The following is a 22,277-nucleotide window of genomic DNA, read 5'->3' as shown; positions in this document are numbered from 1 at the left end:
AATGAGCATTGTACATCCAATTAAATGTAATCCACTGTTCTTCTTGCCATCATTGTAATTTATTTTCTTTTTGGAGTTTTAAAGAACTTCACTTTATCAGATTGTAACTTTTATAAAACTGAATCCAGTCTGACTTTTTCTCCTGTTAAATTTCACAAGATCTCCATATGGAGTTAGAAGATAGACTAGAGTGGATGGATTCAATCTAAATATGCTAAAAAACACAAAACAACTTTGATTCTTCTCCTTCAACAAATCCACAAAGACCCAGTGAATGGACAGTGGCTTTACTTGTAAACTGTTGTGAACGACATCAATTCCTATTGTGCCTGTCCGAACCCACCCCTCTGAAGTCTCCCTCCAAACAGTAAACCAAGCTCCTTCAGTTGGCTTGCTAGCTTTTGTCATTGTAATGAGGCTGAGCCAAGGCCAACGGTGTCAGCAGTGTGATTCTCACACACAAACGATCTGCATGTCAAAGCCTCTAACACTCTAAAATGTCCTCAAACCTCTCTCTCCCAACTTCACTTACTTGTTTTCCAAACTGGAATAAAACTGTGTTTTCACATCAGATCCCTTGTTCATTTGGGATGCCTAAATACACTGCTGAAGAGTGAGGCAGCAGCTGGCTGTAAGCACCATAAAGGGTAGCGAATTGTTTTCGCCGAGCCGCCACTCTGCGTGAAATTGAGGAATAACTGTGGAGACCGCTGTTTTGTTGGGGCCAAAGGTGTTTTTGCTTTGAAATGAACCATTCAGACTAACCCTCCCCCTTCCCCTCATTATTATTCTCCTTATAGAACCAAGAGCCAAGCAAGTGGACCATCACATGCTTATTCCTCTTTAAATTGGCCTCTGTGGAAGAATTATCTCTCCCGGTAGGGTTTGTCTTTATTTACTGAAGGGCAGAGTGCAACAGTGGCATTCTGGATGGGACGAAACAATTTGTTTCAGCTGTAACTGTTGACTGTGGAATTGGCCTAAACATGGTACCAGGCAAGCTATGGACTGCTTTAAAACTGCTTTGATTTACAGTCAAACAGCTCTGTCATTTGTTCAACTTGTTCTGGGTTTTGTCTGATTTAAGAAGAGCCACTGTGCAGTATACGCTTTGTTTTACTTGGCTGTCATTCCTGTGAAATTGATTGACAATGTTAAGTAATTCCTCTGAAATGGATTCAGTGCAGTAGATAAATTCTGAATTTCTTCAGTGACACAGATGTCGTGATGTATCGTGGATGAAATTACCCGTGATATATCGACTCGTCGTATTGCGATGTATTGTATTGCGAGGGACCTGGCGATACCCAGCCCAAGTAATCAGAGCTCCAGCCTTTTTAACTAACTAATATCATTGGTATATGAAGCTCAGCTCCTTCTTGCTTCTGTTAGGATCTGAGGAATTAAAAAACAAAAGCTCAGAACACATGGGATTCTTGAAGATTCTGTTACACCATATCTACGTACCTCCAAGCAAATGACTTGACCCAACACGTCTTTTTGAGCTCATCAAACTTGGCCTTTTTCTGTCTCCAGGCCTCTGGACCTTTCTTTCTCCTGACTATTACTTTGAAACCAACACCTCCTTGCAGTTTAGCTCCTCTCAATCACTTTTCTGACTCATCTGTGGCCACATTTCCTCCTGTTGATGAAAGGTGTTTGACATCAAAGACAGAGTTACCCAAAGGTCCTTTTGTGTAGGTTCAGATAGCAAATAAAAAAAGCAGCCTTCTGTCATGAGTGTCTAGGCGGTGCCAGAGCAGGTGAGCGCCGCAGGAATTCTGTGACCACGAGCCTTTGAACCCCAGGGGAAGGAGGCTTGGTTCAGAACCTGATTACAAGGAAATCTGGCTCGAGGGATTGCTTTTTTAACAAAGTAAATTAGGTATTCTATATTGTGGTCTGGACAAAACAAATGAAACTTAAACGTGGTTCAAATCTAAGTCCATCAGATTTGATTTTGCTAGTTTTAAATAGTGTTAAATAAAACAAATATTTTACTAGTTTAAAGAGGAGTCAAGAGAGACACATAGTAAAAATGAGTTACTGTACACAAAATACATTTCCATGATAAACTAATTTATTAAAAGATACATTCCAATAACAATGTTAGATTTAGATTTGAAATAACACTTCATAAAATTTACATAAAAGCCTTGTGAAAAAAGCACTAAAAATCACCCGAGGCTTGAAAAAGTATTTTATTTTTATAATAAAGAAGGGTTCAGTACTTCCAAAAAGGTTAAAGGGATCCTCCACTGTTTATGCACATGTGGCCTAAAACCTTTGAAGTGTCCTTATTAAAAGATCTATGCCTAACAAAACGCATTATTTTACACCATATTTGTTTTATTAACTTTTAAAAATGGGACTACCTTACCTTTTTTGAGCCTGTGCGCCACCGCGTTGAAATGACATCACTAATGACGCAAATCGCCCCTTTTAGTCCATTGAGTTCGATAGCAGTGAAGCATTCAGGATCATTTAGCAGCTTTTTCAGTCAAAATTATACTTTGTGCTGCTTTGGGTTTCTCTAAAAATCAGTAAAAGTTGAAAAAAAAAAAAGTAAACGTAAATCTCTTTTGCTTACCAAAATGTGATTTTAAAAACAAAAAAAATCAGTGACCCAAAAAAATCTGTGACCGCAGTGGGTGACAGTTCCAACTCTGCTGTTTTGTAGACAGCATTATTTGACGATAGTTATTCTGTCTTGGGGTTTTCTAAGATGATCTTGTCTGTTTTCCCAAGAATCATGGGTTTTCTACAGGTTGAATGAACTGGTTTCCAACATGCTATAAACTGCATAGTCTACGTCTTAAGTGGCTCCCTTAATTGACGATAAGCGTTATTTCATTTGCCAGTGAATGTCTGTTTGTCTGGAGACCGGTCCATTACCAGCCCTTCATAACCCGGATCTAGTTCTAAGGATATAGAACACAGGTCCCACTCCTGCCAGGTTAAGAAACTGTTATCCATTTCATGCAGCTCTACAGAATCATGAGTCACTTTTTAATAAATAAAAGGTGTGTCAAAGCAGAGGAAGGTTAAAAAAAACAGAAAAGGGGTTATCCAGTTCTGGAGTTATAGACCCTGGAGAAAAAAGGGAAGTCACTGTGGCAATAAATAATCATAAAAACGACAACATCCATTCTTATTTTGTATGTACTAGTTGAGCAGTTACAGCTTTTGTTTTGTCAGTTGAATCACTCATGATCAGTCTTCTTGTTCTTGTTCTTCTTCCTCCCTACAGGGACCTGCGGAATAACCTGATCAGTCATATTGAACCAGGAGCTTTTCTTGGCCTGCCCCTGCTGAAAAGATTGTGAGTAGTGCGAGTGTTTCTGCAGCCTTGCTATTTCTTTAACATGAGTTTGGAAAGTGCGAGTGTGTCTCTAAGGGCTTATTATGCAACCAAATGATCCAACTTGTTTTCGTTGCTAAATAATTAGGCGTCTTATTATTTTCAATGTAATACGACCGGTGGTTATCATGCCTGGTTAATGAGAGCGTTTGTTAAAGCTACAAAGAGTTTTCCTGTTTAGGGTCTTGCTTGCTTTTTCCCTTTGCTCTCTCAATAAGCTTGATTTAATGTTTTCACTAGCAATCTACATTGCATATGTTGGGCCTTGAGCAGCTGTCTGTGCCTGCAGCAGTACAAAGTGGATCCTCTGTCCATAAGGAAGACATTTAAACAGCGCAGTCTATTTCCACTGCGCTGTTTGATGTGGCCCTGAGCCAGAAACCACTGCCGACAGTGTGAGGGAGGCCTTGTACATTCACAAGGGTGCACCGTGAGTGAAATGTGTGAGGAGAGTTTTTATCCATGCCATGTGTAAAGTCAGATCCGATGTGTTAACGCGAAAGTTTGGTGTTGTGGATTATTTAGGGCTGGTGTTTTTTCTCTGGAGGGAATAAAGCACAGCATGATCTGAAATCCCAACCCCAAACAGACTAGAAATTGGCTGCTACTGTGAAGCAATAGGAATGGATGGAAGCCAGCTCTGAGGTTAAACCACAGGACTCAAATAGAAAAATGGTTAAGCCTGAGGGTAGCTACGTTTAGTTGGCCTCTCTAATCATTGGAGGTCATTTTAGATGGTGGTGGCATCTCCATCATCTCTAAAGGAAGCCCTGAGAAGTAAAAAAAATTGTAATCATTGGATCTCATGGTTCAGGTATTGAAGGTTGTATGCACGTCCCACATGGATTTTTGTGTTGCTTATTTTAAATTTGCTGACTTTGCGATATGTGTCATTAGTCATTCATTAATTATGTCCATTTATTATCAGAAATAACACTTATGGGGTCCTAATTCCAGGAAGTAAATTTTGTCTTCTTTTTGAATATTACCATGTTTTTCGGACTATAAGGCGCACTATCAGTGAATGGGTCTGACTGGGTCTATTTTCATACATAAGGCACACCGGACTATATGGTGCACCGGTTTGTTGTTGTTGTTGTTGTTGTTGTTATTATTACTACTACTAAGATGCATTAAGCGAAACAAAATAGTCAGATAAGTCAAACTTTATTCAACTCATTAACAATAATTCTCAACATTGTTCAGGTTTAACACATAAAATACAGAACAATACACTCGCTTTTTCTGTTCAGTATGTTGAAGCACAGTACTGGTAGTATATCACACCACGAGGCGCCTGACTACGGTAGCCCTGAAGTGCCAAAAATCCATCAAGCAGTGCAGCTTCATAGTTTACCAAAGTTGTACTAAAACATTTTGACATTAATTTCACACATAAGGCGCACCTGATTAGAAGGCGCACTGTCGATTTTTGAGAAAATTAAAGGATTTTAAGTGTGCCTTATAGTCCGAAAAATACGGTATGTTAAGGCAGTTTTTTTCAACCTTGGGGTCGGGACTCCACGTGGGTTTGCCTGAAATGTCTAGTAAAAAAACAAAACAAAAAAACAACAGATTAAAGTTCTGTTTTTTTTTTTTAATCTTTTTTTGAATTATTGTTTTTCAAATACACCGCCCACACAATAAATAACAAATAACTGTGTCCTTTACCTAAAGTTTCTCAAATATAAATCTAGTTCAAATAAAATGCAGCATAAAAAAAAATGTCTCTGGGGTCGCCAGACATTTGCAGTATCAAAATAAGTTTCATTCATTCAGACAACTTTTTTTTCAGGATGTTGACTTTGATCTCCTGGCATGTTTCGACTGTCAACTGCCAGTCTTCCTCAAAGGCCTCTGCTGTTTGCTTTGATGTGTCCGGTGCTTGGACACAGTTTTTTCCAAGACTTTTTTACTATTATTATTCAAAAAGATGACACTGAGGTAGACTGGCAGTTTACAGTTGAAACATGTCAGGAGATCAAAGTCTACTTCCTGAACAAAAAAGTTGTCTGAATTAATGAAACCTTAACAAACTTACGGGGTCAATTTCTATGACTTAAAAGTTTTTCAGTCTAGAATTTTTCTCATTTGACACATGATTGATTTGAAGAGGGAAAAAACCCCCAAAATAAAGCAGCACTTTTACTCATTTCCTAGAAAATTAGGATCGGTAAAAAACAAAAACAGTGGCCAATATGCTTCATTAATCCCACCCTGCCTCACTGCATTCAAACTGGGCTCCAGTTTGTCCGTTCTAAAAAGCCAAACTTAGATCTCCCATGTATACTCGTCTCCATCTCCAGGATAAATTTAGGCTGGGTTTTTTTTTTTTTTTCCAGCTCTGCAGTCGTTGGCTTATGAAGCAAACTGATTGTGCAAAGTTGGCCTTCAACTCACAACAGGACTCGTGTCTGATGTGCCGTTATCTTTGTTACTGAGAGTTTCTATCTGACTTTCCAGTTCACACACACAGGTTTCCAGCCCACAGTTGAAGATGTACTCGTGCCTTTTAAAAAAAGAACTTCTCCTCTCACACTACACAGCACTCACTATAACCTTCTGAATCCCTCCAGCTGTTAAGCTCTCCCACACACAACATTCTTCCAACAGCTGAACAGTCCCCACTCACAACTAATCACACTCAGCTATTTTTTGCTCCTGCTTTTCATATCAGTCACAACTGATGTGCAGCGCTGAAACACTCCTCCTCGGCTGATGTGCAACATGATATGGGTGAAAAACAAACGTTAAAATAAACTCTTGCCAATGGATTCACAGTTTAAGACAACATGACCTTTAGTAATCCCAATGCACTTGACAATAATGAAGACTAACATGTATTTCTACGATATGAGAGATGAAGCTCAGAGAACCGAGTACGCCCGCAAGAAATGTCAACAATAGCTCCTCTCCAACTGGAACTAATAGCCTGCCAAAGTAAAAGCCCCAGCTGGTTCTTCAAGGATCTACGCAGCAGTAATTACATAAACACTTTGGATGTCAGAGCTTGCCTGCCACTCATTTTCCAGGTATGGTTTTGTTTTAGCTCGCGTTACGTCCCGTGAACATGTCCAAGATGCAGTGCAGCTGCTGGATTACGTTTGGAAACATTTTCAGCTTCTGTCTGGGAGCCTGATGTTGGAAAATCAGCCTAAATCACAACTACTGTTAGATGCAAAATAGTTTTGTCTTTGGAGATGTTTAGCTTCCTTTTTTTTTTTTTCTTTTAGTCTCTGTGAACACTAAGCAAGACTAATTATTATACTTCCTAATAAGATGAGGCTTACAAACACTTTGCCACTATTTTGTCCGCTTTTTTACCTACATTCTGTTGTAAATTTGATTTGGACACTTTTAACCTGTTGAATCTTCGCCTGGAAAACAAAAAAATTGATGTAACATTGAGGACTGCAGTTACCCAGAGGCCACATTTAAGAAAAAAAATTGATTCAGCAATATATTACGATATTTCCGTGCGCAGTAATCGTATCGATGCAAAAAATGTCCAAATCAATTTTTTTTATCCCCCGCCACAAAATGTAAAAGGGGGATATAGGTTTGAGCTCCGTCCGTCCGAGTTAAAGGGGACAGCTTTTCTCATAAAGTGTTTAAAATAGGATAACCAAATTTGGCGTGTGGCTTCAGGGTATCAATACCTTGATGTGGTTCAAAATTGAGAAGCGCGCTATTATTTTTTCCGGAGTTATGGCCCTTGTTTCATTTTTTTTGGGCCGGGGCATGTTGATGACTCTCTTCTTGTTTAATCATGTTTTTTAATGAAAAAAAGCTTTTAATTGCGCCAACATATGCATTTCACATAAACACCCAGTCACTAGGTGTCAGAGAGCCACATCATACCTTGTTAAACTACCTCACTCCTCAATGTATTTTAGCTTGGAAGTTGATTGCACTCTATTTTCATAAAACATACTGAGCACTTTTATAGACGTATGTGGTTAACAAAATCAGAATCTGTTGTGGAAGCTTCAGTTAAACTTTTTAGAAAAAATGTAACTTGTTTTTGATATTGGTACTTGAATTAGATAGTTACCATTTACTGTTGTTCTTGAAAGTTTAAAAAAATGAAATTAATTGTATTTCATAGCATTTTGTACTTGTAAATAGGGCTGGCAATATGGACACAAATTCATACCTCGGGTTTTTTTCTCTCAAAATGACGACATTCGATATAAATCTCAATATTTTTAACTCAAAGTCTGACCAGTAAGACAATTCTGGGTTAAATTTGCGCAAAATGCCACAGAGGCACCTTTATTAGCAAGCAGCTGCAAAATATGTGCCACTCTTGGCTTTTTCTCCTATATGGGACAGCATATGTGAGTGAGTTCTGTAGTGTGGCTTGTTTAGGAGTAAGCCCAGGTTAGGATTCACTCAGCAATCCTTCTAACTGTGCTTTTCATGCAGTTCTGAGGACTAGCGAAAGCAGCCACGCCTAGAATGAGTATTTGAATAAAAAAAATAAGCTCATAACTAAAAATATATCGTCATAGGCAATATTGTAATATTCTATATTGCCAAAACAGAAATCGCAAAATATCTTGACTCTCGATATATTGCCCAGGCCTATTTGTAAAGGTGAAATGAGTAGTTATAGATATTGTGATATAGCTGTATCCGATTAGTCAGACTTTAGGTGTCATTTTCAGCAGCCGTATCCGTTTTTCACATGTTGAGCCCCGGGTTCTGCGGCCGCCTCTAAAAAGACTTAAGGATCCTCGGTCGCTTCCGCCTAATGTTTCCCATAGACATCATGTCAAGTCTCATCCAGAGGAGAGAGGCCCAGACACTCATTTTGACATGTTTGACATTAATCAGGAATGATTAATCACCTCCATGGGTGCTAGTCGGCCTTGATGTGGAAGTTCCCCCTGCAGGCCCACACAGACATGATCAAAAACCACCAGGAAAGTAGTAAACCTGTCTGTCTCTGCCTGGACCTGCCTCTGTGAGACAGCTTATTTATTATTACATCTGTGTCTGCGTGCTTTTTTATACTTTCTTCTCTTCTCTATGCACAGTCCTAGTAAATGATTAAACTCATGCACTTCCTTCACTCATCAGAAACATATTTTTTTTTGTTTGGTTTTCGGCAGAGATTTGTCCAATAACAGCATCGGTTGTCTCAATGGAGACATCTTCAAAAGTCTCGCCAATCTGAGTCGACTGTAAGTCCTTTGAGTTGTTAAAACTGCATTAGTTTTTTCTTTTTTTTCCAGCCTGGAATTGAGGATTTGTTTTTGTTTTTTTCAGAAACCTTTCAGGGAACATGTTTTCATCAGTGGCTCTGGGGACGTTTGACAGCCTCGTGTCTCTAAAGGGATTGTAAGTGTAAAAAAAGGAGATGGGATAAAATCACTTACAAGGCCTAATGTGATTGTGATGCGCTAATATCTGCTGAGTGCAATTAATTCGTTTTCGGCTGGTTTAGGTGTCTGTTTGGTTACTGTGTAATGTGTGTTTGTTCAGGGAGTTTCAGACACCCTACCTGCTGTGTGACTGCAACCTCCTGTGGCTGCTGCGTTGGATCAAAGACAAGAACATCACTGTGAAGAACACCAAGTGTTCATACCCACAGTCTCTCCAGGGTCATCTGATTACCTCCATCAGGCTGGAGCTCCTCACCTGTGGTAGGAACACACACACACACACACACGTACGCAAGAAAACCACATTTACATTAGGACGGGTGCAGAGAAGTGCACAAACTAAATAGAAAATGGTGTCTTTTGAAAAACACATCAAATCACAATTAGAATGAAATAAAAACACTTCCTGGTGTCCGTTTACAGGACTCCACATCCCACAATGCAATGCTCGAAAATGTCAATGAATGAGAGTTTATGATGCAGATAAAAAATAAACTTTCAATTTCGACCTTTTTACTTTTGAAGTTAATGTCGTCACACATACGGAAAAGGATTAGGGCCAATTTGGTGGAGAAAATAATTTTGGGCAAATCAAGAATGTTGAGAATAAAGTCGAAATGTCGAGAATAAAGTCGAGATTGTCGAAAATAATGTCGAGATTAATATTGTGATAAAAAGTTGAAGGTTTGCTATCAAAGTCTATGGAAGCTGACGAGGGCCAATTCACCATTTCCGACAATAGTCTCCATCAAAACTGGCCCTAATCTGTTTCCGTAGCTCCTCAATAGCCACAGATGGACTGAATGCTCCACCTCTTCCAAACTTGACTGTTTTTCCCTCTGAACAGATAATGTTTATGGCAATATTTCTTGAAAGTCTTTAAAGAGATTAAAACAGCATGTTTATGAGCAAAAAGAGAAAGAATCTCTTTATTGAACCCAACTTCGAAGTATAGTTTGACGCATTCGTCAATACACAATATTTTGTAGACAGCCATGATCTGCTGTTTGTTGTCATATGGTCAATTGGCCCTCGTCAGCTTCTGCAGATTTGACTTCATTAGCAGACCTTCGACTTTTTTCACAATCTTGTATTTTGAGTTAATTTTAATTTTAATCTATTAAAAAAATGATCAGGTGTACCAGCTTTAAAATAGTGTTTAGGATACTTACTGAACTGTGTGGGTTGAGTCGCGCTCCTATTTGCATTGAATTTCAGGCTTATACCTTAACAACAGAAAAGATTTTGCACCTTTATTTTGAAGGAGATTTATGGAAGCAGTTTAGTATCATGAATGTACACATGTTTAACAATAAGTAATAAGTGGGAATAACTTAATAGCTACTTTTTTAAATCAAGTTAAATATTACTAACACATTTTTTACTAACACATTTTTTTAATGAAAATGAAATATGTATATAGATTTATAAAATTGCAGCAGTGTCCTTAGAGCAGGGTTTTTCCACTTTGGGCTCGTGACTCCATGTGGGGTCGCCTGGAAATAAAATGGGGTCACCTGAAATGTATAGTATTAAAATGAAAAAATGGTATCTTTTATTTAAAAATTTGATTTATTTTGTATTTATATATCTTGCACAATTTAAAAAAATTCTCAGATATAAATATACTTAAGATAAAATGCAGTGTAAAAGTAAATAAGCTGGTGTATATTGTCATTATTATGTATTAAGACTAATACTCTGTATTTGTAATGCAGTATAGCAAACTGAATTTTTGAGAGAAAAAGTAATTTTCTTGAAATGTTAATTATTTGTGTTTTTGTTGTTGTTGTTTTCTTCAGATGCTCCACTAGAGCTGCCCTCCTTCCAGCTGACTCCATCCCAGCGACAGGTTGTGTTCCAGGGAGACAGTCTTCCGTTCCAGTGTCAGGCGTCCCTGGTGGCCGAAGACATGCAGGTGCTCTGGTACCAGAACGGCCGCATGGTCAAGCATGACGCCACCCAAGGCATCTTTATTGAAAAGCGCATTGTGCAGAACTGCTCACTGATCGCCAGGTGGGACGACGCACACTAAGTGAAAAATTCTGTAAATGTGTTGTTTAGTCAAAAGTGAAATATTAATTTTTCTCCTTGTATTCTTCCTTCAGTGCATTGACCATCTCAAACATCCAGCCTGGTTTCACAGGAAACTGGGAGTGTCGCATCAGAACAAGCAGAGGAAACACCACCAGGACCGTCCACATTGTGGTCTTACAGAGTTCTGCCAAGTACTGCGTCCCTGAACGCATCTCAAACAACAAAGGAGAGTTCAGGTAGATCAGAAAACGATTATTCCCTTTTTCAAATTTGGAGGTCAAAACATTTCTTAATTTCGTAATGTGATGGTGTAATAAGAAGAATCACACAGTGTTGACTCAAATTGTTCTCAACCTTGGGGTCAGGACCCCATTTGTGGTCGTGAGACACTGGGAAGGGGTCCAGTTGCCTTCAAGAAACTAGGAATATTTTTTTTAATAATTAATTTTTATCCTTTTTCTGCATCTACACCAAACTTGTCATATTTTAATATCTTTTCATCACTTTTTGTTGCCATATTTTTGCTCCTTTTAATGCCCTTTTGCTACATTACTCCCATTTTTGCCACTTCTCCATCAAATTTCAATGCCTTTTCTGCATATTATACTTTTAACCACATTCATGATTTGTCATGCCCATTATTTGTTAGTTTAAACTAATTGTTCTTACCAATTGTACCAATATTGACACTTTGACCCCTTTTTACCACTTTTTCTGTCTGTTTTTGGCCACTCTAATTTGCAAATGTAACACATTTCTGTGTTTTTTTTAAAAATCCCATTTCACCAACTTTTCCACCATTTTTGATCACTTTTTACTCATTTTATTTCTAATATAAAACAAAGATTTACATCTTTAAGATGAACATATACTGTGGTCTGAATGCTAATAAACTTCCTGGATAACAGTGGATATTATTTAGATAAATAAATAAATAAATGCGGTTATCACAGATTCATAGAACAGTGGACCATCATTTTGCTGACTTTATGGATGGGATCCAAAAAGCTCTCCCCATTATTCCTTCTTCCTGTCTCACATGACTGTTCTTCAATGTTCATGCCTGTGTTCAACCACCTTCAGGTACAGTGGGGGTCCCCGGTCTCTGGCACCTTTATTTTTGGGGGTCGTGGGCTGAAAAGGATTGAAAACCACTCATCTAAACAATAGCTCAGAGCTTGAAATAAATAATAGCAGTCAGCAGGTCTTATCGGTATTCACTGTTGTGTAAGCAGCACCCCCTTGTGGCAAAACATCAAACTTGTATATCAGTGTCACATCTTTGAATTTCACCACAAAATCCTACATTTCAGCTATTTAAATCAATCCAAGGATCAGGTTTCGGTAACTTCCATAATAATTTATCATGAACTCTTGCACAGGTGGCCTCGCACACTGGCAGGAATCCGAGCTTACCTGCCCTGTAACAGACTACCATCCAGCCAAGGCTCCTATTCTGGCAGCTCAGGTGAAGAACAGCGTGCTTGGCGCTTTTGCGATCGAGACGGTCTGTGGACGGAGGAGGACTACTCTCGCTGTCAGTTCCAGAAGGACATCACCAGATTCCTTTATTTGATCAACCAGGTTTGTGTCGATTATATCACCTTGTATTATCTAATATCCGTCTTTTGCATTGTGACAGATCATTTATCTTCATATCCCCCCCACTTGCTAGATTCCTCTGAACGAGACCAATGTGGTGACCAGAGCTCGCCGCCTGTTGCTCTACACCAACGATGCTGCCAACTTCTCAGACAAGATGGAAATTATTTTTGTGGCTGAGATGATAGAGAAGTTTGGCAAGTTTGTGGAGAGGTTTAAAGATGTGAGTTTTACACCACCTGCACTTGTGTGAATTTGTTAAATTACAAATTTTAAAATCGTAAATGACTAGGATTGGGCATCAAGTACAGATTGGTCCAGGAACTATCTTTCCGATTCTCCCGGAAGCGTTCAATTTTTTAAATTTTGATTCCTACTTACCCAGTCCACCAACCAGAAGAAGAAGAAGCCGCCAAACACCAACTAAGAATAATTAATCGGAAGCGTTACCTCTTAACTTTCTTAGTATATTTATATACTAGTTGAAAATAGCCCTGTGAGAAATTCCTGGTAAATTGAATAAAAAGTTAATAGAACTAAAACTCATGGAGAGGTTCAGGCTATTTCATCTAGAAAGACCTCTGGTTAGATCGCCCATTTAAAGCATGGAAACTTTTTTGACCAAATTCAAACCATGCCCAACCCTATAAATGACCATAATTTATTGTTGAGCAGCTGATGATTAATGATAATGAACGTAAGCTGTAGGCCAACACATAGAAAAGTCAGAGAAAGCCTGTCCAGTGTAATCACAGTGGCTGAAGGTTAATCCGACTTCAGGGTGTGACTGTAATACTGCTGTAACTAAAGTCAAATGAAGTGTGCATGTGCCCCCCTCTCAGCTTGGCGAGGTCATGGTGAGCATGGCCAGTAACCTGATGCTGGCTGATGACAGAGTGCTGTGGATGGCACAGCGTGAGTCCATGGCCTGCTCCCGCATCATCGCCTGCCTCCAAAACCTGGCAGTCTACCGCCTGGCCACGGCCCAAGCTTTCTCTCTGGTGAGAACCCCCACCCCCACCCTGTTAGCATTACACTTGAAATGATTATCACGAGCTTGCATTTCTTTTCCTCTCAGACTTCACCTAACATTGCGCTGGAAGCCCACGCTGTCAAGGCCAACGACTGGAACGGGATGACCTGCATGTTGTTCCAGAGGCCGACGCCCGAGCGCACGCCCGGCCATGACCGCCAGCTCACATTCAAATGCAACACCACCAGCTCCTTCTCCAGTATTCTTCAGAAGGTCAGTGACCATTTGCATACTTATGTTAAGGTTTCATTTATTCAGACAACAGTTCCTTAGGAAATCCGCTTTGATCTTCTGACATGTTTCGACTGACAACTGCCAGTCTTCGTCAGCGGCATCTGCTCATTGCTTTGATGTTTCCTTTGAAGTTTTGTTGACTTACGCATTGTAATTCCAGCAAGATTGTTTTTGAATAATATGTTAAGGTTTCATATATGCAGACAACTGTTCCTTAGGAAACCTACTTTGATCTACTGACAACTGCCAGTCTTCGTCAGAGGCGTCTGATGATCGCTTTTATGTTTCCTTTGAAATTTGTTTGACTTCAACACAAAAAATCCAGCAAGATTCTTTTTGAATAATTTTTTAAGGGTTTAATTTATTCAGACAACTGTTGCTTATGAAATCCACTTTGATCTCCTGACATGTTTCAACTGCCGACAAAGACTGGCGAGGGAATAGTGGTCTGAATAAATGAAACCTTAACATATAATTCAAAAAGAAGACAAGAATCTTGCTGGGATTTGAATACAGCGTGCACGTGCCATCAAACCTGAATAAACACGTATGTGGTGGATTTTACAGTTTGGTGTCTGTTGTTCTTGCAGAACACCATCGTGGAGGCTTCCCTGCAGGTTCCTCAGTCTCTGTTTACCCAGGCTGCAGCTCCCGGCCAGGCCGACGACACAGTCTACAAACTTCACCTGCTCGGGTTTCGTAACGGCAAGTTTTTTCCCTCTACTGGAAACTCATCTCAGCTGGCAGACGGAGGGAAGAGGAGGAGTGTGGCTACGCCGGTCATCATGGCTAAGATCGGTAAGGGGGAAGGTAAATTTGGTTTTTGACCAACTCAATTCTGTCTTTTCTCATATGATTTCTTAAATTTTTTAATAGACGGTATGGCTCTGCGCGTCCTGAAATCCCCGGTGAACATCACGCTGCGGCGACTTGCCCGCGGGGCAGACGCCGTGTCCGCCTGTTGGAACTTCACCCTGGCAGGAGGTCAGGGAGGGTGGCAGAGTGATGGCTGCCGCATATTGGAGCATCATGACAATTTCACCACCATCTCATGCAACTCTCTGGGGAACTACGGTCTGCTTATGGTGAGTGGAACTTCTCCTAATGTTAGTAAGAAGGACAGGAACGTCTTTTGGCTTTGGAGTCAAAGTAAGTCAAATGTGTTTGTTTTTACTGCTCAGGTTTGATGTCTCACTAAAATCAAACAACAATGTTTCAGTATTTTTGTTCAAACTTGTAATTTTTCTCCCCATTTCTTCTTTCAGGACCTGAGCAGTGTGGAATATTTCTCTCCCAGCATGAAGCCACTTCACCCAGTCATCTACGCCACAACCATCATCCTCCTTCTTTGCCTGTTTACCATTATCATCAGCTACATTTTTCACCACAGGTTAGAAAGGAACATCAAATTATCAGCACACCTTTAATTTAGACTTGTGTTGATGGCATTGTCATATTTACAGAAACATACATTTTTCCACATTTTCTTTTTCTGTAATATGGTGCTCTATCCTTTTAAGTGTTAAAAAGATATTATAGTCACTTTTTACAAAGTTTAAGGGGATTTTAAATGTGCCTATGTTGGAGCACGTTTAACATCAGTGGTGACAGTGGGTCAATACCTGATTGGAAAATTTAAACACCATCAATCAGACTATTTATATATTAAATAATATTATTTAATTATTATTATTTATCAAGTAATACACTGGATGATAAAGAGAACAAAAAACAACTGTTGTTAGTAGTCATCACATTAAACAAAAATACAACAAAATCAAGTATTAAAAGCCATAAAATGAAAATAGACAAAAGATAGATTTAATTTAAAAAAATGTAAAGAATAAAAATAGAATTAAATAAAATAGAATATGCGAGATAAGGGCAGACTTTGGCAACAGACAGCCCGGGGACCAAAGGCTACACAAGATGACAAAAAATATACTAAACAGCAAAAATACACAAAATGACACAAAAAGATGCACTTTTTGTTTTTTTTTTAAATACACAAGGCGACTACAAATATACAAAAAAATAACTGAATAAAAAAACAAGACAAAACGACACCAAAAATATTCAACACATACATATACATCACTTTAAAAACCCAAAGTGACAGATACACAACTGTCTCTCTAGTATTGATTTTCATAGTTCCATTAATTTTGGTCATTATTCCAAATACTGATTGAATGTTGATAATGTGGCCCTAGGATCAGACGGTCACATTTTTGTGGCCCCCACTGTGATAAAAGTTGCTCATCTCTGGATTAGGACTTGGATTTCACAAATTGCAACAGGAATTAAACTGTTTCTCTTTATTCATTTGTTTTTTTTTTGTATTTTTATTTATTTAATATGGACAATGCAGTTCAACATAGATACAAAAAAGTTGCACATAGTGTATCGCTAATGCTAGTTCACAACTCATGTCCTTTGGTTGGGCCTTTCTACACTACAGTGAAATACATAGTCAAAACAGTTTTTAAATTTAAAAATGTACATTTTTGTGCAATGTATAAACTCTTCTCTGTTAACACAGGTCTGTTCGCGTCAGCTGCAAGTTCTGGCACATGTTGGTCAACCTCTGCTTCCACATCTCCCTCACATGTGGCGTCTTTATCGGAGGCATCAATCAGACACGAGACTCCAGTGTGTGCCAAGCAGTGAGTACAAAACTGTCTGCAATGTGCACTGCACTAGTGTGTGTCCACCCTCCTCAGAACCTGAGCTAAAGGAGCTGGGAACAAACCAGTCTCTCAGATGTTTTTTACTTGGGTAAAAAGTTGAAAATGTCTCCTTTGGCTGAGTTCAGTGTTCCCACAATCGAGAGAAACAAAGAAGTCGGTGTTGTTTTCAGAGCTCGAGACGATGCTTTAACTCTGTTCATGGTGTGCACACACTGCATTAATCTCTTTTTTGCACATTGTTTGGATTGATCATTTCAATCTTTTTTTATTAATTCAACCCCTGAGGTAAAATACTTGATTTAAGGTTGATGATTCCACTGTATAAATGATTAAAAAAGTAATTCCTTCATCATGAATTTTTTGTTTTTTTATTCCTGACATATTTTGCTTAATCTCTCATTAGGTTGGCATCTTGCTGCACTACTCCACATTAGCTACAGCTCTCTGGGTGGGCGTAACGGCTCGCAACGTTTACAAACAAGTGACTCGGAAGGCCAAGTGCTACGAAGAGCTAGATGAACCCCCGCCTCCACCGCGGCCCATGCTCAGGTATGATTTTTCCATGCATCAATTGGTTAGGGGTCGTTTTTGGTTAGGTTTCCATGGTGTAAGGTCTATGTTTGGTCAAAAATGTTCCTGCTAACAGACAAACTGTAGGTAAAAATATCACGGTACCTTCTTGGCCGAGGTAACAAGAACCAAGGTCAATTGGTGCATGAAATATATATACATAGTTTTTTTTTTTTTTTTTCAAAACATCTGCTTTTCTGTGTTTTTTCAGCTATAGAATATCAGACTTTTATTACTTTTATGTTCATTCTTCATTCATTATTGGGTTTAAATTGAGAATGTGTTTTCCGGTAAATGTCACTATCCAATCTTCATCCTGCCTGACCTGCGAAAACTTCTTGTTTTATTCCTCAAAGGTTCTACCTAATCGGTGGAGGGATACCCATCATTGTGTGTGGAATCACTGCAGCAGCTAACATCAAAAACTACGGCAGTCAGACCAATGCACCGTAGTAAGTAGACTCTATACACTAGTAAACTAGTGTATAGTTGGGCTTTGTTCGAAATGGCATACTAATGTACTACTCATACTACGTCTGACATCAAAATTAGTATGTAGTGCATTCCAATTAGATAGTATGAAAAGACTGAGTACGCGAGAAATACGATGACAACGACGATATTTAGCCTCAGTGTGTTTCAGGTTTTTGTTGTTGTAGGTCCGAAATACATCTTGAAAATCTTGGAAGTATACTTCAGTGGGAAAGGTCATCCTCCTACTCATACTAATAGTAAAGAGGCAGTATATATTCATTGAGTTTGTAGTGTATACCGTATAGTACGTAGTGTGCCATTTTGAACATAGCCTCTGTGTGGAGTTGGTTTTATCTTGTTCAGATTCTCACCACATTGAATTAATAAGAATTAAAAGTTTCAGGGTCATTAAAACATTTTTATCTCCTCCCTCTGTAGTTGCTGGATGGCATGGGAGCCCAGTATCGGAGCCTTCTACGGCCCAGTGGGATTCATCATCTTCGTGGACTGCATGTACTTCCTCAGCATCCTGCTCCAGATGCACCGACATCCCGAGCGCCGTTACGAGCTCAAAGAGCCAGCTGAGGAGGAGCAGCAGCGTCTGTCCCCGGGCCACGGCGAGGCTGGGCCAGACACTCCCAGCAGCCACTGCCATCCGCTCGTCCTCCAGCTCCAGCCCCTGGACTCCGCCCCCTCCTCAGCTGTGCCGCTGTCGGTGCTGGAGAACGAGCACAGTTTCCCTGCACAGCTGATGGGTGCGGCGGGAGCGCTGGGACTGTACGGCGCCCTCTGGGTGTTCGGGGCCATGTCCGTGTCTCAGGAGCACCCTTACAACCTGGCGTTCACCTGCCTGTATGGGGTGGCCGCTCTCGCCCTTGGGGTGTTCATGGTGGCACATCACTGCATCAACAGGCAGGACATGAGGCGTTATTGGTCCCAGGCCTGTTGCTCAGGCAGACGAGCGTACTCTGCACAGGAGGACGTCCTCCTGCCTCAAGCAGGCGTGGCCATGACTGCCACAGGCGGATCTGAAAACAAGGCGGACGGAGAGTCGACAAGATGTGGCCACAGCAGCGCAGATTCCTCCTACACTAATAAAAGCGTCCCAAGCTTGCGTCCGTCGGCTCACGGCAGTAAGTTGACCAACCTGCAGGTGGAAGCAGCCCAGTGTAAACCTCCATCAGCACCAGTGGCCACGGCCATCCTGGACAACAGCCTCACCGAGCATTCGTTGGACAATGAGGTGAAAATGCACGCTGCACCAATCGAAGTCACATTCCGCCCCATTAGCAATATCACCAACCCGGCCGCAGCCGTCGCTAATGGACCGACAAGCAGGCATCACAAAAACAGAACACGGACGCACCGAGCGAGTCGCCTCACCGTGCTGCGAGAGTACGCGTACGACGTGCCCACCAGCGTAGACGGCAGCGTGCAGAGCGCCCCCCACAGGCGCCACCACCACTACGACATGGCCGCGCGCAACAGTCGGCGTGCAGCCTACATGGCGTACAGAGAGAGGCATCAAAGCCAGCTGCAGCAGGACAGCAGCGACAGCGCTAGCTTACCCAGGCGTTCACGCTACTCGGACAAAAGCAGCGTCACATCTCCGACAAACGAAACTGTTGCAATGGTAGAAACGGAACAGGTGACGTTGGATGCTGCATCCAGTTTGATCCAAGACTCTGTGCCTGTGAAGCAGCCTGACAGCACAGCAATAGAGACCCCAGCGAAGATGTACGGACTAAACCTAGTTACGCCAAATGGTGGCACGCCAAAAGAAACAATGCCTTTAATTAGTCCAGAGAGCGCAGCCTGCATAAAAACAGGCCTGTGGAAACATGAAACTACCGTGTAGCTACAGTTTCCTTCACCTTCAAACTGTGAAATAACTCTTTTTTTTTTTATACTTCAAGTGTATATTTTTGTTTGAAATAGAGTTTTTTTTTAAAAATAACTATTTGAACTGTAGCTCAGGGTTGGGGTCAATTACATTTTTCGATTACAATTACGTCTTCAATTATCCATGTTTGATTAATAATATGTTATAGTTTCATTTATTCAGACAGCTGTTCCTGAGGAAATCCACTTTGATCTCCTGACATGTTTTGACTTTCAACTGCCAGTCTTCATCCGAGGCGTCTGCTGATCGCTGTGATGTTTCCTTTGAAGTTTCCTTTGAAGTGTCCTAGACTTCCGCGTAATAATTCCAGCAAAATTGTTTTTGTCTTTTTAAATAAAAGTCAAAACATGTCTGGAGATCAAGGTAGATTTCCTGAGGAACAGTTATGACAGTAAATGACAAAAATAAATAAAACCGTAACATGTTATTAAATTATCAATGTTCAATTACAACTCAATTACCATGACTGGCATTTTTTCCATTTACAACCTAAAATACAATGATTATTTTTACCCTGAAAGTCCATTACAATTATGTTCTTAATTACTAAAATTCACAGTTACTGAGCCTAAAAAGTTAATAACCTAATAAAACGTAACCTTCCTCTTCTGTTAGCATCTCTTATGGTAACAGTTAATAACGGTTTTGACCCATGTCTTAAATCAGCTGTAAAATATTATTTATCATCCAATTTGTTTTTCATCTCTTGTTTACATTGTATCCATGAAAATGTTAGTATTGATATTTTTGGTGTGGGCATCCGAGCCTTTTTGTGTGTAATTATACCCCTTGATTTAAATTTAGTGGTTGTGGAAAAACTTGATATGAAACGTATTTTAATAATAGTTAACAATGTACAGTATGTGTAAACCATAGAATTGTAATATGGTTCCACAGGTTTGAGTTTAATTAAATTGTATTTGACAGTTTTTGTAGAATTTCCATGACAATTACAAAGTAAATGATCTAAACTCAATTAAAATTCTGTTGTGATAACAACAGCAACATATATTTTTTTCAATTACAGTTATATTTATGACAATTATAAGGTTAATGCTATTGCTTGATTAATGTTAATGCAATGCTAATGTTAAGTTAGTGCTAATTCTAGGATAATGTCATTGCCAAGTGAATACTAATGCTTATTCTAGGTTATTGCTAAAGCTAGTTTAATGCAAGGTTAATGCTAATGTCAACATTAGTTATTGCTAAATCTAGCTAATGCTAGGTCAATGCTAATGCATTGTTAATGCAAGCTAATGCAGTGCTACACGGGCCAGCATCTCCATCCTCACTTGCATTTTATTCAGGAAATGCAAATATTCTTAGTTGTAACAATTATAATTGACCCCAACCCTGCCTCATTGCCACTGAACTGTTGCGTTAATACATTTTTTTTGTAAATATTCTATTTTTATAATCCTTCACTCAGAGTTGTGGATTAGATCCATCTGCATGGTCTGAACTGTGACACAGTGTATTTTCATATCCTTGAGCGTTGTCTAGCTTTTTCCCTGCACTAAATAAAGCAAAGAAAAAAAAAATAGCTCCAATTACAACTCCAAAGTTTTTCCTCTCCTGTCATCTCACACTGGCCACTTGCAAAGGTGAGCCGAGCCTGTTTTTTGTCCTGAGAGTTATTCTTCCTGACAATGTTTGACAAGCTGGTAATTGGCTTTTTGTTGACCTTCTGGTGGCCTCTGGTTCTTCTCTCCACAGTGCTGTAGCTTCCTAATTACAACTGGCAGTGGCTTTGGACTCGGTGGGAGTCTTCCTCCCTGTTTGCTCACACATTTGGTTCTCCCGCTGACTCGGTGCTTCTGGTTATGCTTGACAGTTGATTGTCGAGGCAGGAGAAGCTGTCTTTAGAACAAATGATGGTGAGAGAAGGGCTTCTTTCCATCCTCGTCTCCTGAACAGCCGACAGCTGAGTTGGAGTCTCACTCACAGCTTGACATGGTGGTTGTGGCAGGGAGTGTGGAACAGAGACAAATTGTGAACTTCTTGCTAAGGACGAGAGATATGGATTAGTATCATTTATTTGAGCCTAATGTTTGATAATTAAATAATTGATGGTGCAGAAAATAAATATTTGGTCAATAACAAAAGTTCAACTCAATACTTTGTAATGTAACCTTGGCAGTAACAGAGGTCAGACATTTCCTGTAGGTCTTCACCAGGTTTGCAAACACTGTAGCTGGTATTTTGGCCCATTTGTCCATGCTGATCTTCTCTAGAGCTGTGATGTTTTGGGGCTGTTGCTGGGCAACAGGAACTTTCAACTACCTTCACAGATTTTCTATTGTGTTATGTCTGGAGACTGGCTAGGCCACTCCAGAACCTTGACATTCTTTCTACAGAGCCACTCCTTCATTGCCTGGACAGTGTGATTGGGATCATTGTCATGCTGGAAGATCAGCCACGTTTTATCTTCAATGCTCTCACTGATGGAAGGTTGTTTTTGGCCAAAATCTCACGATACATGGCCCCATGACTACAGATCAGTCGTCCTGTCCCCTTTGCAGAAAAGCAGCCCCAAACACAGCGAGTGACGTTTATACCAAAATAGTAACCTTTATTAATCAACGTAGTGAAATTCTTCTCTGCATTTTACCCACTTTCCCCAAGGGGTAGCAGTAGGCTGCCAATTGCAGGTGACCAGGGAGCAGTTGGATTGGGGTTAAGGGACTTGCTCAACATTCCACATTGATGGCCTGGGTGAGATTTGAACCGGTGACCCTTGGATTACAAGCCTGCTTGCCTATTATAGATTGGCTCATCCTAGTCTTCTGCAGGTGTACAATTTTGTTCCTGGTGTCCTTAGACAGATATCTGGTCTTGACCATGGTGGAGGTTGGAGTCTGTCTGTTTGAAGGCGTGGACACCTTGCCTTGGTTGCCAACCGCTGTAAAACTACACAGAAGAAGAAGAAGGTGTCATTTATGCAGATAATTACTTTTTAAAATGTGCCATTATTAAAGGT

The 22,277-nt window shown here is 40.1% G+C and overlaps 1 protein-coding gene across 1 annotated transcript in view; it reads left to right on the top strand.

The window, feature by feature from the left end:
* adgra3 (adhesion G protein-coupled receptor A3) overlaps positions 1-19,365 on the top strand; it is a 31,570-nt gene extending 12,205 nt beyond the window's left edge. Inside the window, exons 3-19 of the mRNA XM_028474256.1 lie at positions 3,251-3,322; positions 8,479-8,550; positions 8,636-8,707; positions 8,852-9,012; positions 10,554-10,767; positions 10,860-11,024; positions 12,171-12,372; positions 12,464-12,613; positions 13,233-13,391; positions 13,469-13,636; positions 14,248-14,455; positions 14,534-14,742; positions 14,923-15,047; positions 16,200-16,323; positions 16,751-16,896; positions 17,274-17,369; positions 17,830-19,365. Coding sequence (XP_028330057.1) covers positions 3,251-3,322; positions 8,479-8,550; positions 8,636-8,707; positions 8,852-9,012; positions 10,554-10,767; positions 10,860-11,024; positions 12,171-12,372; positions 12,464-12,613; positions 13,233-13,391; positions 13,469-13,636; positions 14,248-14,455; positions 14,534-14,742; positions 14,923-15,047; positions 16,200-16,323; positions 16,751-16,896; positions 17,274-17,369; positions 17,830-19,249 — 3,763 coding nt within the window. The 3' untranslated portion in view covers positions 19,250-19,365. The remainder of the gene's footprint in view (positions 1-3,250; positions 3,323-8,478; positions 8,551-8,635; positions 8,708-8,851; positions 9,013-10,553; positions 10,768-10,859; positions 11,025-12,170; positions 12,373-12,463; positions 12,614-13,232; positions 13,392-13,468; positions 13,637-14,247; positions 14,456-14,533; positions 14,743-14,922; positions 15,048-16,199; positions 16,324-16,750; positions 16,897-17,273; positions 17,370-17,829) is intronic.
* The last annotated feature ends 2,912 nt before the right edge of the window (positions 19,366-22,277 follow it).

This window comes from Gouania willdenowi, chromosome 18, assembly GCF_900634775.1.
Source record: "Gouania willdenowi chromosome 18, fGouWil2.1, whole genome shotgun sequence".
Lineage (NCBI taxonomy): Eukaryota > Metazoa > Chordata > Actinopteri > Blenniiformes > Gobiesocidae > Gouania > Gouania willdenowi.
This window is presented reverse-complemented; position numbering and strand designations above follow the sequence as displayed.